Source organism: Saccopteryx bilineata, chromosome 5, assembly GCF_036850765.1.
Source record: "Saccopteryx bilineata isolate mSacBil1 chromosome 5, mSacBil1_pri_phased_curated, whole genome shotgun sequence".
Classification (NCBI taxonomy): Eukaryota; Metazoa; Chordata; class Mammalia; order Chiroptera; family Emballonuridae; genus Saccopteryx; species Saccopteryx bilineata.
In genome coordinates this window covers 40,219,242-40,234,554 of record NC_089494.1, presented here as the reverse complement: position 1 = coordinate 40,234,554, position 15,313 = coordinate 40,219,242, and the positions used below count along the sequence as shown (strand labels likewise).

Below are 15,313 nucleotides of genomic sequence, written 5' to 3'. Positions count from 1 at the left end.
GCCTTCATGTTCCCTTCTCAACCATGGTTTTAATTCTTCATAAGGAACTTGAATGTTAAGTCTACATTCTAGTAAAAATTGAGTATAAGAGTTCAATTAATATCTATTTGTTGCCATGACTTGAAATTCTCCACTAATAAAATAATTACAAATGATTGGGTAATGTTTTATGAGGCGATGTGAAAAATATGAAGTTAGCAGTAATTATGGGACATATTTATGATCTTCTAACATTTTGGCACATATTTTGTATATAAACAGAACAAGGACTTACTACAAAAACATACATGTCAAGGAGATTGATGAGAAACTGTAGCGAGGACTTCTAAGACAAGACTAAAGATAGAAAGTGTAAACCGGCCCTGGCCAGTTGGCTCAGTGGTAGAGCGTCGGCCTGGCGTGTGGGAGTCCCGGGTTCGATTCCCAGCCAGGGCACACAGGAGAAGCGCCCATCTGCTTCTCCACCCCTCCCCCTCTCCTTCCCCTCTGTCTCTCTCTTCCCCTCCTGCAGCCAAGGCTCCATTGGAGCAAAGTTTGCCTGGGCACTGAGGATGGCTCTGTGGCCTCTGCCTCAGGCGCTAGAATGGCTCTGGTTGCAGCAGAGCGGCGCCCCAGATGGGCAGAGCATCATCCCCTGGTGGGCATGCTGGGTGGATCCAGGTCGGGCACATGCAGGAGTCTGTCTGACTGCCTCCCCGTTTCCAGCTTCAGAAAAATACAAAAAAAAAAAAAAAAAAGTGTAAACCAAAGTGTGTCTAATTCATGATAAAAAGCACTAGCATGTGGGGCAAGAAATAAGACAGATTCATGACTAAAACCTAAGTTTTCTCTAGTATGGATGATATTTTGTCCCACTTTTCAAGTGAGTCACTACAAAATCATTATTGTAGACCATATTTTTGTCTTTAAGCTGTTATAATTAAATTGGTAATTCACAACTCAATTTCTGTCTAAATAACAATATATTTATCAACGATATGCTAATATTCTAACATCTTTACTAGAAATAACAATAAATTCAGCCATTTACCTTGTGGATGGATTTAATCATAATTCTCTCTAACTCAACCAACCACTTTTCCACTTGACCTCTAGCTTTGACTGTTGAAATGGTCTCTGTGAGTCCCACGACCTCTCCTTCACTGCTCTTCATATGAGTAATGTCTAAAGTTTCTGTAAATTCTACCTTTGCAATTCCTTCAAAACATTTCTTCAAGTGAGGCTGTACCCTGTCAGGAAAAAAAAATTAAATGTTTTAAGAGAATTAACCAAATTAAAGCAATTCCTTAAATATCAGTGTTCTTTGTGCAACAATCCTCATTCAAAATTCATAAATGTGCTTTATGTGTTAGGCCCCTGCTAGATGGTGCTGGAGATAAATTGCTGAAGAAAAAGAAAAAGAAAAAGACACAATCCCTGCTGGTATGGATTATACAGTCCAGCTGGAGGTCATCATTAATTCAATAATCACAAAAAGATCTGTAAAATTACAATGATAGTAACAGTTACAGAGGAAACATCCATGAGGCTTTGTTTCCAACACATGAATTGAAATATTTAGAAGTAACATAAGGAGTAAATAAATCTTGACTAACAGATACTACACTAATCTGAAAACTTCAAATGCACACAAGTAGCCATTTTAACTGGGATCTTCAAAGACTGTAAAATAGCAACTAGGTTTAGTGCTTTAAATACTCTACATTTTACTAAATAACTGCTTTGAAGTTACCCAACTTTAGTCTTTCATTGTCATATAGTTAGAACTGACTACATTTTACTAAATAACTGCTTTGAAGTTACCCAACTTTAGTCTTTCATTGTCATATAGTTAGAACTGACTAAATCCCTCATTTCTGGCACATTATCAACAACCAATTGAATGCATCTTTCAAATGAGCAATAAAGCATAGTATAAAACTCAGATGGAAATCTGAACCGAAACTGACATTTTTGCCTGAATTATTTGTCTCGTATTTTGAAGACACAAGACACAAAATTAATTTTTTTAAACAAATATCTATTCACTATTCATTATATACTACATAGTCTTCTAAGGCAGTGGTTCTCAACCTTTCTAATGCTGTGACCCCACAATACAGTTCCTCATGTTGCAGTGACCCCAAGCCAAAAAATAATTTTGGTGGCTACTTCATAACTATAATTTTGCTACAGTTATGATTCGGAATGTAAATACCTGATATGCATTATGCATTTTCCCATGGCTTTAAGCAACCCCGCTGGGGTCGCGACCCACAGATTGAGAACCGCTGTTCTAAGGAATTGGGGCTCAGCATTGGAGGGAAAGCAGTCCACAATCTCTGTCATCATGGCCCTTACATTCTGCTATAGGTAATCAAACAGTAAACAAAAGTATGCCGAAGAAAAATGAGGCCAAAGAGGGAGTCCAGGAAAGGTGTCTAGGCAGTGCTGGATGGGGTTGCATTTTAAATAGAGTGGTCAGAAAAGGCCTGCGGAGTGGCAGGTGTTTGAGCAAGTTTCCACAAACACCTAAAGGAGGTGAGAGAAGTAGTATGGATATTTGAGTAAAGAGAACAGTACACTGAAGGAAGAGGCTGCCCCCTTTTATGGGGGAAGTTGCAAGGCCTGTAGCAGATTGAGCAAGAAGAAAACTACTAGGAGATGAACAGGAAGGATAATGGGGAATCACCTGCATGGTCGGAAGTACTAACTTTTATTCTGAATAAGATATAGAAAGGTGATATGTTCTGAAAATATCAGTAAGGGAAGATGTGATAAAATAAGAAATCCACTCTAAGATTCATCATATTTAGAAAAATATCATTCAATGATATTATTTATGTTTTAAGTAATTATATTAAGTTGATTAGTGGTAATATTCACAATAGGTTTTTAACATAAACATAATTATTTATGTATTTATGTTCAACCTTATTCTAAAAATTAAATTTAAGCAGATAAATTTAGTCTTTGCTATATATGTAGATTACTTACTTAGTAGGATCTTTAGTCTCAGATAGTATCTCAAGAAGTTCATCATTAGACAAGAAAAAGAATCTGGGGAAAAAGAGACGTTTCTTTTCCAAATATTCATTGAGCCCTTTAAGAATAAGTTCCAAAAGTTCATTAGATTTTTTCAGCCTTTCCAGTATTTTCTCAATAGTTACAACTGTTAGAACATGTTTATCCTAAAAATAAAAGGGGGGAAAAAACAATTCAAAAACACTATATAATAACTTTTTATTTATATTATATTTGGGGTTACATGTCTTTAATCAAACAAAGTGTATACAAAATATAAAGTAAATATTTATTTTTTAAAAGTAGTCTTGCATAGTCAATGCCTCTTTAATTATGTAAGCATATGTTGATTTGATCCTCAGTGATGCTCACAACTTCTCATTCTAAGTTGGAAAGTGTGAGAAAGAGAAAGGAGCAAGAGGGGGTGAGAGCCAGGAGGGAATGGGAGAAGAATAGGAGAAAACAAAGTAATATGAGATATGTTTGCTTTTTATTCTTTGAGGAAAAGTACTCTAATAAGCTAAGTTATCATTATAATTATTATTTTGAATATTATCAATATTTTGAATATTATTATTAATAATAATGAAAAAAATTGTTTTATAATTGTAAATAAAAAAAGTAAGGGTTTGCAGGTAGAGAGCAAAGAGTTTTAGAAAAAGATCTTACAGTGCAAAGAACTATATTTGGAATTGCATTATATGCTACTTGCTGAGGGACTTAAGTTCAAGTGTATTCTCGAACTCTTCTGGAATTTCTGAACGTCTGTCGCATGAAATGTTACTGTGAGTTGTTTGATCTAAAGTTATTCAAACATAATCAAGTTTTTTAAAAAAATCATTGGGGTGACATTGGTTAATAAAATTATATTGGTTTCAGGTGTGAAGTTCTATAATATATCATTAGTCTACTGTATTGCGCATTCACCTCCCAAAGTTAAGTCTCATAACCATTTAGCCCTTCTTTGTACTCTTCTATCTCCACCCACTTCCTTTACTCTCTAGTAACCATCATACTGTTGTCATATCTATGAGGTTTTTTTTTTATTGTTTTGTGTTTTTGCTTATTCTTACACTATTTTCACCCAGCCCCCCAACCACCCCCTCCTCTAACAGCTGTCAGTCTGTTTTCTGTATCTGTGAGTCTGTTTCTATTTTGTTTGTTTATTTTGTTCATTAGATTCCACATATAACTAAAACCATATGGTACTTATCTTTCTGCTGACTGGCTTATTTCACCTAGCATAATACTCTCTCCAGGTCCACCCATGCTGTTCAAAATGCAAGATTTCCTTCTTTTTTATGGCCAAGTAGTATTCCATTATGTAAATGTACCACAGCTTTTTTATCCACTCATCTACTGATGGGCACTTGGGCTGCTCTTTTTTTCTTGATGAGTCTGGTTAAATGTTTGTCAGACTTGCTTATCTTTACAATGAACCAGATCTTGATTTCATTAATCTTTTGTGTGTTTTTTTAGACTCTATTTCATTTATTTCTGGTCTGATCTTTATTTTTTCCTTTCTTCCAGTCACTTTGAGTTTGTTGGTTGTTCTTTTAATAGTCCCTTGAAGTTTAAAGTTAGACTGTTTATTTGAGAATTTTCTTGTTTTTTGAGGTAGGCCTGTAATGCTATGAATTGCCTTCTTATGACAGTTTTGCTGTCTCTCATAGATTTGGGGTTGTTGTGTTCTCATTTTCATTTGTTTCAAAGTATCTTTTGATTTCTTTCTTGATCTCATTGTTAACCCACTCATTGTTTAATAACATGTTATTTAGCCTCTATGTCTGTGTGTTTATCAGTTTTTTCTTGTGATTTCTAATTTTATATCATTATGATCAGAGAAGATGCTTGATATGATTCCAATCTTCTTAAATTTATTGAGACTTGTTTTATGTCCTAATGTGGTCTATCCTAGGAAATGTTCCATGTATACTTAAAAAGAATGTACATTTTGCAGCTTTGGGGTGAAATACTCTGAAGATATCAATTATGTTAATCTGATCTAATGTGTCATTTAAGGTTGCTATTTCCTTGTTGATTTTCTGTCTGGAAGCCCTATCTACTATTGTCAATGTGGTGTTCATATCCCCTACTATGATTGTATTGCTGTTGATCTCTTCCTTTATGTCCATCAAGATTTGCCTTACTTACTTAGGTGCTCCTATGTTGAATACATAAAGGTTTATAAGACTTATATCCTCTTGTTGGATTGCTTCTTTTATCATTATGTAATATTTGTTGTCTCTTACTATATATAGCCTTTGTTTTGATGTCTACTTTATAGATATAAGTATTGATACCCCAGCTTTATTTCCTTTCCATTTTCATGAGATATCTTTTTTCCATCCCTTTACTTTTATTCTGTGTGTATCTTTTGTTCTGAAGTGGGTCTCTTGTAGACAGTATATATATGGGTCTTGTTTTCTTAGCCATTGAGCTATGCTATGTTTTTTAATGAGAGCATGTAAACCATTTACATTTAAAGTGATTATTGATAGGTTCATATTTATTGCCATCTTATTTTTTCTTTTTCTTTATTATTAATTTTAATGGGGTGACACTGATTAATTAGGGTTCATAGATTCAGAGAAAACATCTCCAGGTTATTCTAACATTTGATTATGTTGTATACCCATCATACCTTTTTTTTAAAAAAAACTAATCTCCTCCTCCTTCTCTTCTTCTTCTTATTCCTCCCCCTCCTCCTCTCCCTTAGCTTTTTCTTGTCTGGGAAGTTCTTTATTTCTCCTTTAATACAAATAATAGCATTTCTGGGTAAAGCAGACTTGGTTGTAGATCTTTGCTTTTACTCACTGTGAATATTTGATGCTGATCCCTTCTGGCCTGAAACATTTCTGTTAAGAAATCAACTTACAGTCTTATGGGATCTCCCTTGTAAACAACTAACTGCTTTTCTCTTGCTGCTTCTAAGATTCTCTCTTTGTCTTTAACCTTTGCCATTTTAATTATGATGTGTTTTGGTGTGGGTCTCTTTGGGTTCACCTTATTTGGGACTCTCTGGGATTCCTGGCCTTGTATGTCATTTTTCTTCACCAGGTTAAGGAAGTTTTCAGTTATTATTTCCTCAAAATAGGTTCTCTCTCTCTTCTCTTTCTGCTACCTATATTATGTGGATGTCCTTATGGCTCATGTCCCAAAATCCCTTAAACTGTCTTCATTTAATTTTCTTTTCTTTTTACTGCTCTGATTGGGTGTTTTCTTCTACCAGGTCTTCCAAGTAGTTGATTCAATTCCTTATTTCATCTAACTTACTGTTTATTACTCCTAGTGTATTCTTCATTTCAGATATTATAGTCTTCATTTATGATTAGTTATTTTTTATTGTTTTTATGTTCTTCTTAATACTTTTAACTCTTTGTTGAAGCTCTCACTAAGTTCCTGCAGCATCCATATAACCATGTTTTATAACCTATATCTGGTAAATTGTTTGCCTCCATTTCATTTAGCTCTTTTTCTGAGATTTCTCCTGTTCTTTCATTTGGGGCATGTTTCTTTGTCTCCCTATTTTGGCTGCCTCTTTGTGTTTGTTTCTATGTATTAGGTAAATCCACTATGACTCTCTGTCTTGGTAGGGTAGCCTTATGTAGCAGGTTCCCTGTGTGACCCAGTAGCACAAAGTATCCTTGATTACTTGTGCTGTGTGTTCCAGAAATGTCCCTTATGTGGGTTATGTGGGCCTTTCTGTTATAATTTAATCTTAACTGCTCTTGGCCCATTCATGCATGGAGTCAACCCCTAGGCTGGTTGACTATGAAAATCAATCCCCACCATAGTATATATATGAGCTGCAGTGGAGGTGCTGGCTACATGAAGCAAAATTTACCTCAGCAGAGTCTGGCACCTGCTGTGATCTCCTTTTGAAATATGACACTTTTGAGTTAATTGGATTGTTCTGATGTTCTTTGAAGCTGGCCACTGGGTGTGTTGAATCTGGGGCCTCTTGGGAGGGACTCTGGTGCAGGCCAATGTCAGTCACTGTCTGTGACTGGCCCTTGGCAATGTATGGAATTACAAGAGAACCACAGTTTGTGGCTGCCTCTGCTGGGCCTGGGTGTGCGTGGGAAGGACCAAGTTGTGCACCAAGGCCAGCTTTTACCAGCACTGGGCCCAGGGGCAGATCAGCAAAAGTGTTTGTTTATTAATGATTCAAACACAATTAAATTTTGTTTTGTTTTTTAAGTTTGCTTTCATGCTGTAGGATTCAAAATAAGAAATATCAGTCCTAGAGGGATAGTTCAGTTGATTAGAGTGTTGTCTCAATATGCCTAAATTGTGGGTTCAATCCACAGTCAGGGCACATACAAGAATCAACCAATGAGTGCCTAAGTGGGACAACAAATGGATATTTCTCTCTTCCTAAAATCAATAAATAGAATTAGAAATTATTGCACAAAGCTAATCTTAAGAACTAGTATTTTTAAAAAGCAAATACTTTGTTGATTTCTTAAAATACCATATAAGTAATGACTAGGTTTATTAAAGTCTTTAGAAATACATATTAAAATACAATCTGTATATAGTTGAAATAAAATTGTGTTTACGTTTTCTTTTTCTTTTAACACATGATTGATGTTTTTCATATCAAGACTTGGTCTTATAACTCTAAACTCAGTGTTCACCACTGACACTGATGACAAAGTGCTATTTACTAAATAAGCAAGCTGTTAAAGAGAGGTGCTAAAATACACTAGGCATTAAATTGCCAGGCCAAATAATAAACCTCATGAGAACACAACAGTGCATTTATTAATATAAGTAACTTGGCATTTTAGAAAATTTATGTGAAATTAGATCAAGAAAATATTGTTAAAAATTAAACACAGAATTTTAAAATTAAATTATTAAACTTATTTCTGATACTCAGTCAAACTAAAAGAAGAACCAAAAATATCAGTTGTAAAATGTTTTATATAAAAATTTTATTTTGAAAACCAAATGAAAGGTGATGAAGGTCAATTTGACTTTGGGTGATGGGTATACAACATAATCAAATATCAAAATGATTTGGAGATGTTTTCTCTAAATCTATGTATGCTAGTTGACTAATGTCACCCCATTAAAATTGTCTAAATAAAATTAAAAATTTTTTTAATCTATTTGAAGAGTGTCTGAAGTATGTTTTTGTTAATATATTTTAAATGTGGCTGAAAAAGAAAGATATAACTTTTTTCTTTGTTTCGAATTACAATTATGTATCTTGGAAACACAGCAATTTAATCAAAGAACAAAATAATTGTCATTAATACCTTTTTTCTCAATAAAAGAGGTTCATCTGAGCCTGGCCAGTTGGCTCAGTGGTAGAGCATCAGCCAAGTGTGTAGATGTCCCAGGAGAAGTGACCATCTGCTTCTCCACCCCTTCCCCTTCTCTCTCTCTCTCTCTCTCTCTCTTCCTCTCTACAGCCATGGCTTGATTGGTTCGAGCAAGTTGGCCTCAGGCACTGAGGATGGCTCCATGGTCTCTCCCTCAGGCACTAAAAAAATGTTTCCATTGCTGAGCAAAAGAGCAATGGCCCCAGATGGGCAAAGGATCACCCCCTAGTGGGCTTGCCAGGTGGATTCTGGTCAGAGCACATGCCAGTCTGTCTCTGCCTCCCTTCTTCCACTTACTAAAATAAAAAAAATTTTTAATTTTAAAAAAAGGTTCATCTGAAATATGAAACATATGATTAAATTATCTTTAAAGAGATACAATTCCAAAAAGGCATTTTATTATATTTCCTAACAGTTTGTTTCAAATAAACATTTTAAAAAACACACAGAAAGAAGCATGACAGAGACTCAGGTCATAATTTAAATGTTCAATTCATTCAATAAGGGATTGAATGGTATTCTTGTACTCTTAAATCCAAAAACCAAAATGCTGTTCTTAGAGTGCCACCTTCTGGAAGAATGTGCCTTTCTATCCTGGGAAGGGAAAAAAAAGGCTGAATGGTTGGTTGTAAATGTGAAATTTTTCTTTCACAAATTAATAATATTTGTTTTATTCTTAGCCAAAGAATTTATTGCAATATTGCTATTTTGGATCTGATATTTGAAATCAAATAAAATTCAATTATCTAAAACAACAGTTCATATTTCTTTCCCTAGCTATTATAGTTCCAAAAGAAATACCTCTGGAGACAATTAGCATTCAAGTAAATTTTTTAATTGAATTCCTGAAATCAAAACTATTTAGCTAGATTAGCATAATAACTCTGAGCCATGTATTTTAAATACACATAAGCAATAATCTATGCACCTTTGTATATGGACATACAATATATATATTTCATATATATATGAAAGTAATTAACTCATGACTGAAAACTAAGCTTCCTGTGAGAAGGTAAAAATAATAAAGACCACATCAGGACAGCTAACATATATCAAACAGGGAACGGCAAGATAGCGATGGAGTAGGAGGACATACCAACTTTCACCTCCCAGAACCAAAGTCAATTACAACTTAATTTTAAGAACCATCATCTGGAAAAATCAACTTTGGACTAAACTAAGAGGACTCTTTAACCAAGGAACACTGAAGAAGCCACACTGGGACTGGTAGGAAAAGCAGAAACGTAGAGGGCTGCCCAGCTCCCTGGAGTGAATGGCAGCCAGGAGAGACTCACGTGGCAGGAAGAGAGTTTAGCGGAGAGGGGAGGGTCCTGAGCCCCAGGAACAAAGCCCCAGCCTGCAGCCCCAGAATCTAGAAGAGGTGTAAGGACAGTGTTTAGCTGGAAACAAGTCAAGATACTATTTGTGAGAAAGAGACAGTTTTCTCAGACCCAGGATTCTTCTTAAAGGGACTGTGCAGAAAACCTCTCTCACAACCACTCACCCGGGGCTCCAGGAGACAGGAGAGAGGAGAGGACCGGAGCAGCAGGAAGAGAGTGTAATCTAGAAGGTACAGGGAGAAATATTTTGAGGGACAGCCACCCTAACCCCTGGGCTGAGTCACTCCCCAAATCTGAAATGAATATTTTCCCTGGAACCAGCAATACCAGCAAAGGGAAGCAGGACACCAGCCAAACAAGCTCTCCCCTGGCACTCAGAGCAGAGTTGCTTAGAAGGAGGGAGCTTTGAGGATTACAGTACTGAGTGTTAGGATCTGAGCTACAGTGCCCCCACCCACACGGCTGAGGGCTCACCCAAGGGTGGGCGACAGTGGGACACAGAAGTGCGGTTCCCTTGGCAAGGGCAGAAACTGGCCGGACACGACTGAGGCCCAGGTGTGAACTCAGTCTTGCCCAGAGGGGGTGCAGGAGAAACATGAAAAAAGTCAAGCCCAGCTGCGGGCCACCTGCAACCCTGGCTGAGCAAGGGCGCCTGGGCACACAGCCTCACCCGGCCTGCGGAACCAAGGCTTACAGCAGGATGCACCAGCTAGCTCCTCTGGCAGGGTTGGGGCAAAAGCCCAGAACAGGCAGAGACCAGCGACTGAGTGTGGATGTGCAGCCCTGCCCGGCCAGCAGAGCCAAGGCTTGCAGGTTCCTCTGGTGGGAGCGGGGTGAAAACCCAGAAACAAGTGGAGACCTGCAGCTGAGCAAAGATGCGAGGACGGGGCAAAGGCCGAGGCCACCGAGGCTTGTAGCCCCAGGCACGTGATTACAGTTCCTCCCGTGGAGGAGAGGCTGAAACTGCAGCGACAGCCCCAGTGGGCTGGCATTGGCAATGCCCATACCCCAATGCTCTAGGCAGCAGCAGCAGAGGGGGAGCGGGCCTACAGACAGACTACACCTAGGGATCACAGAGGCCACATCCATTGGACTCCAGTGGCCATACCCTTCTTATACACAGACAAATTGGGAAGGCAGAGAAATGCAACCCAAATGAACCAAGAGAAATTCCCAGAAAAAAACCTGAATGAGTCAGATATAACCAAATTACTGGGTGCAGAGTTTAAAATAACGATTATTAGGAAGCTCAAAGATCTTAGAATAATAATAGATGGTCATTACGAACACCTAAATAAAGAGATAGCAAATATAAAAAAGAACATTGAAATAATAAAAAAGAGTCAGAAATGGCAAATACAATATCTGAAATGAAGACCACAATGGAAGAAATTAAAAGCAGAATGGATGAAGCTGAGGATCAAATCAGTGAGTTAGAGGACAAGATAAATGAAGGCACAGAAGCAGAGCAGTAAAAAGAAAAGAAACTCAAAAAGTCTAAGGAAACTCTTAAGAGAGCTCTGTGACAACATTAAGAGAAATAACATCCATATCATAGGAGTTCCTGAAGAAGAAGAGAAAGAACAAGGGATAGAGACTTTGTTCAACCATATCAGAGCTGAAAATTCCCTAAATTAATGCAGGAAAATGTCTCACAAGTTCAAGACGCACAGAGAACTCCATTAAAGAAAAACCCAAAAAAATCTACACCAAGACACATAATAATTAAAATACCAAAGCTAAGTGATAAAGAGAAAATATTAAAAGCTGCTAGAGAAAAAAGGTTATCACCTACAAAGGAGCCCCCATAAGGATGACATCCGACTTCTCAACAGAAACAGTTGAGGCCAGAAGGGAATGGCAAGAAATATTCAAAGTAATGCAGAACAAGAACCTACAACCAAGACTACTTTATCCAGCAAGGCTATAATTTAAAATTGAAGGAGAAATAAAAAGCTTCCCAGACAAAAAAAAAAAAAAAAACTCAAGGAATTCACTACAACCAAACCAATGCTGCAAGAAATAGTAAGGGGCATGGTGTAAACAGATCAAAGCAGAAAAAGAATATAGCAAAAGAAGAATACAGCTTTAAAGAATAAAATGGCAATAAACAACTACATATCAATAATAACCTTAAATATAAATGGATTAAGTGGTCCAATCAAAAGACATAGGGTAGCTGCATGGATAAGAAAACAGGATCCATACATATGCTGTATACAAGAGACACACCTTAAAACAAAAGATGCATATAGACTGAAAGTAAAAGAATGGAATAAAATATTTCATGCAAATGGAAATGGAAAAAAAGCTGGAGTAGAAATACTTATATTAGACAAAATGGCCTTTAAAACAAAGACTATAGTAAGAGATAAAGAAGGTCACTACATAATGATAAAGGGAGCAATCCAACAGGAAGATATAATCAGACTTTGATGGATATAAAGGGCGTGCGAGATCAACAGCAATAGTAGGGGATTTCAATAACCCACTAACATCACTAGATCGATCCTCAAGAAAGAAAATTAACAAAGAATCAGCAGACTTAAAGGACACACTAGATCAACTCAATTTAATAGACATCTTCAGAATCTTTCACCCTAAAGCAGCAGAATGTACATTCTTTTCAAGTGCTCATGGTACATTCTCTAGGATAGACCACATGTTAGGGCACAAAAGCGGTCTCAACAAATTTAAGAAGACTGAAACCATATCAAGCATTTTCTCTGATCACAATGGCATGAAACTAGGAATCAACCACAACAGAAAAACTGAAAAATACTCAAACATTTGGAAACTAAATAGCATGTTATTAAATAACGAATGGGTTAACAATGAGATCAAAGAAGAAATTAAAATATTCCTAGAAATGAATGATAATGAGCATACATTAACTCAAAATTTATGGGACATAGCAAAAGCAGTCCTGAGAAGGAAGTTCATAGCATTACAGGCATAACTTAAGAAGCTAGAAAAAGCTCAAATAAACAACTTGAACCTGCATCTTAAGGAACTAGAAAAAGAACAGCAAGTAAAGCCCAGAGGTAGTAGAAGGAAGGAAATAATAAAGATCAGAGCGGAAATAAATGACATAGAGGCTAAAGAAACAATACAGAGGATCAATGAAACCAGGAACTGGTTCTTTGAAAAGGTAAACAAGATCAATGAAAAAATCTCCCTTGATAAATATTTGTTGCATGAGGATCCATCTCAATTTAATCATTCATTCACTCATGCAACAAATATATATTTATCAAGGGCCTGCTTCATGCAAGCACTGTTCTTAGTACTTGGACCACAACAGTGAACAAAACAGACTAAGGTCCCAGCCTCTATGAGGAGACAGACAATAAATAATAAACGTAATATTTCCTAAATCATATAGTAAGTTAGAAGGTCATGGATGGTACAAATAAGAAAAAAGAAGATTAGGAGTACCAGGAAAGGCAAAGGCAGATTTCAGTTTTAAGTAGCATATTACTCTTTATAAAGATAATATTTAAGAAAAGACTTCAAGGAAGTAAAGATATTAATTAGCTCTGCAGATATTTGCAGAGACAACATTTTAGGAAAAGGCTCCAGTAAGTACAAAGGCCCTAAGACAGAGTGTGTTTGGTATGAGTCCTTAAAAACACACAAAAAAGAAGCCAGTGTGGCTAGAATGGAGTAAGTAAGGTAGCAAGGTGGAAAGTTGTAAGGGCAGAGAGGTAAAGGGAAGGGTGAGCAGATCAAGAACCTCCTGTTTGATGAAACTACTGATACAGGTCCCCATACAGAAGCATTTCTCCCCTGGACACTAAGATATTTTAACTTAAATAAATGAAAAGTTGAAAAGCAAAATTATGAGTGGCTTATTGGGTGAACTGGTAACAGGTGTCATTCTTATTTTCACTCCTGAGTTCCTAGGCTCATGTACACTGCCTATGGAAGAAGTCATATATTTGGATCTGGTTGAGAACATATACTATGTATCCTCTAGGACTGCACCCTAAACTTACAAACTACTGTCTTCTCACTGGTATAGCACTGAGTCTTCAACGTGAGACATTCCACTTTTTATAAGGTCAATGCTCACATTAAGACCTGTAAATCTCATGAATGTCAGTCAATTGCCTCATTTCCCTTGTAATGTGAGTTCCTTAGCAGAAGCAATGTTGTGTGGAAACTGTGACAATAAGTCATTCAGTAAGTCAATGAATGACAGTGTTGACAGAAGCTTGGGGATGAAAAATGAAAACTCCATCTGGTACAGACAAATCACTGTCCCCTTCTATGTTGAAAGAGTTCCAAAGCATTTAATTCTTTCTAAATGGTTGCCTGGTCCCTTTGGGTGGTACCGCATCAGAAGCATTAATATGTTAGTTTCTGCTGTTGGCAGCCTGGGTACTTGGCAGTGTTGTAAGGGGTAGTCCATGATGACAAGTTTTTCCATAATTTCCATCTCTGCCATCATGACTTCTTTGTTTATAGCTACAGTGATCATATATCCAAGTCTGATGAAGAGAGTTCTGGTTTATGCTCACTTAAAGAGCTTACTTATTGCTTTAACTCTCAAAAGTTCCCCAATTAGGACAATATTATTATTCATTATTCTTTTCATATTATTCAATATGATTTTGCATAGCTCACTGTGCATGCACTGGCATATGCTGGGTGACATTCACAGAATAGATCAACTGGTCAACTATATAATTAAGTGCCTCCCTTTGCAGTGCTGTCTTTTATTAAATATTTACATAGAGCACAAATATATTCATACTTGAGTCTATTCTGTGATTCCCTTATAGCTCTTCCCAGACCTCTTTGTTACCAAACTTTTAATCTTGTTTCTTCTAAGTCCTTGATCATGCAGCCAAACTGTCTGTTACTGACCATGACCAATGCAATCCACACTTCTGACCATCTCCTTTTCTGAGCCAGATTAAAAAATAATAATAATAACCTGACCAGGCGGTGGCGCAGTGGATAAAGCATTGGACTGGGATGCGGAAGACCCAGGTTTGAGACCCCGAGGTCGCCAGCTTGAGCGCGGGCTCATCTGGTTTGAGAAAAAAAAAAAAAGCTCACCAGCTTGAGCCCAAGGTCACTGGCTCAAGCAAGGGGTTACTCGGTCTGCTGAAGGCCCGCAGTCAAGACACATATGAGAAAGCAATCAATGAACAACTAAGGTGTTGCAACGCACAACGAAAAAAACTAATGATTGATGCTTCTCATCTCTCTGTTCCTATCTGTCTGTCCCTATCTATCCCTCTCTCTGACTCTCTCTCTCTCTGTCTCTGTAAAGAAAAAAATAATAATAGTAATAATAATAATAATAATAATAATAATATATTCACTGAAGGTATGGTCAGTAGAAGGATCACCTGCTGCTGCCCTTTAGGCCACCCCTAACTGGAACTATCATTTCCACTTCTGTATGGTGCAAGGATATTTTGTAGAAACATATATAAACTAATCTCTGATTTATTTAAATCACATCAAGGATTTCCTGGCATTACAGCTTCATTTAAGTAAACCATAACAGAAACCAGCTTTTGGTCAAAAAAGCAAATCAACAAAACCACTCATATCTCTTCGACTAGTTAACCTTTATAATTTTATTAATTAATGTCACCCCAATAAATTCAATTC

General features: G+C 36.9%; 1 protein-coding gene across 1 annotated transcript in view; it reads right to left on the bottom strand.

The window, feature by feature from the left end:
* Positions 1 to 15,313, bottom strand: part of LOC136338635 (dynein axonemal heavy chain 7) — a 290,684-nt gene that overhangs the window by 184,802 nt on the left and 90,569 nt on the right. Inside the window, exons 20-21 of the mRNA XM_066281198.1 lie at positions 2,977 to 3,170; positions 1,031 to 1,229 (exon numbers count right to left, since the gene is read on the bottom strand). Of these exons, the coding sequence (XP_066137295.1) occupies positions 1,031 to 1,229; positions 2,977 to 3,170 (393 nt within the window). The remainder of the gene's footprint in view (positions 1 to 1,030; positions 1,230 to 2,976; positions 3,171 to 15,313) is intronic.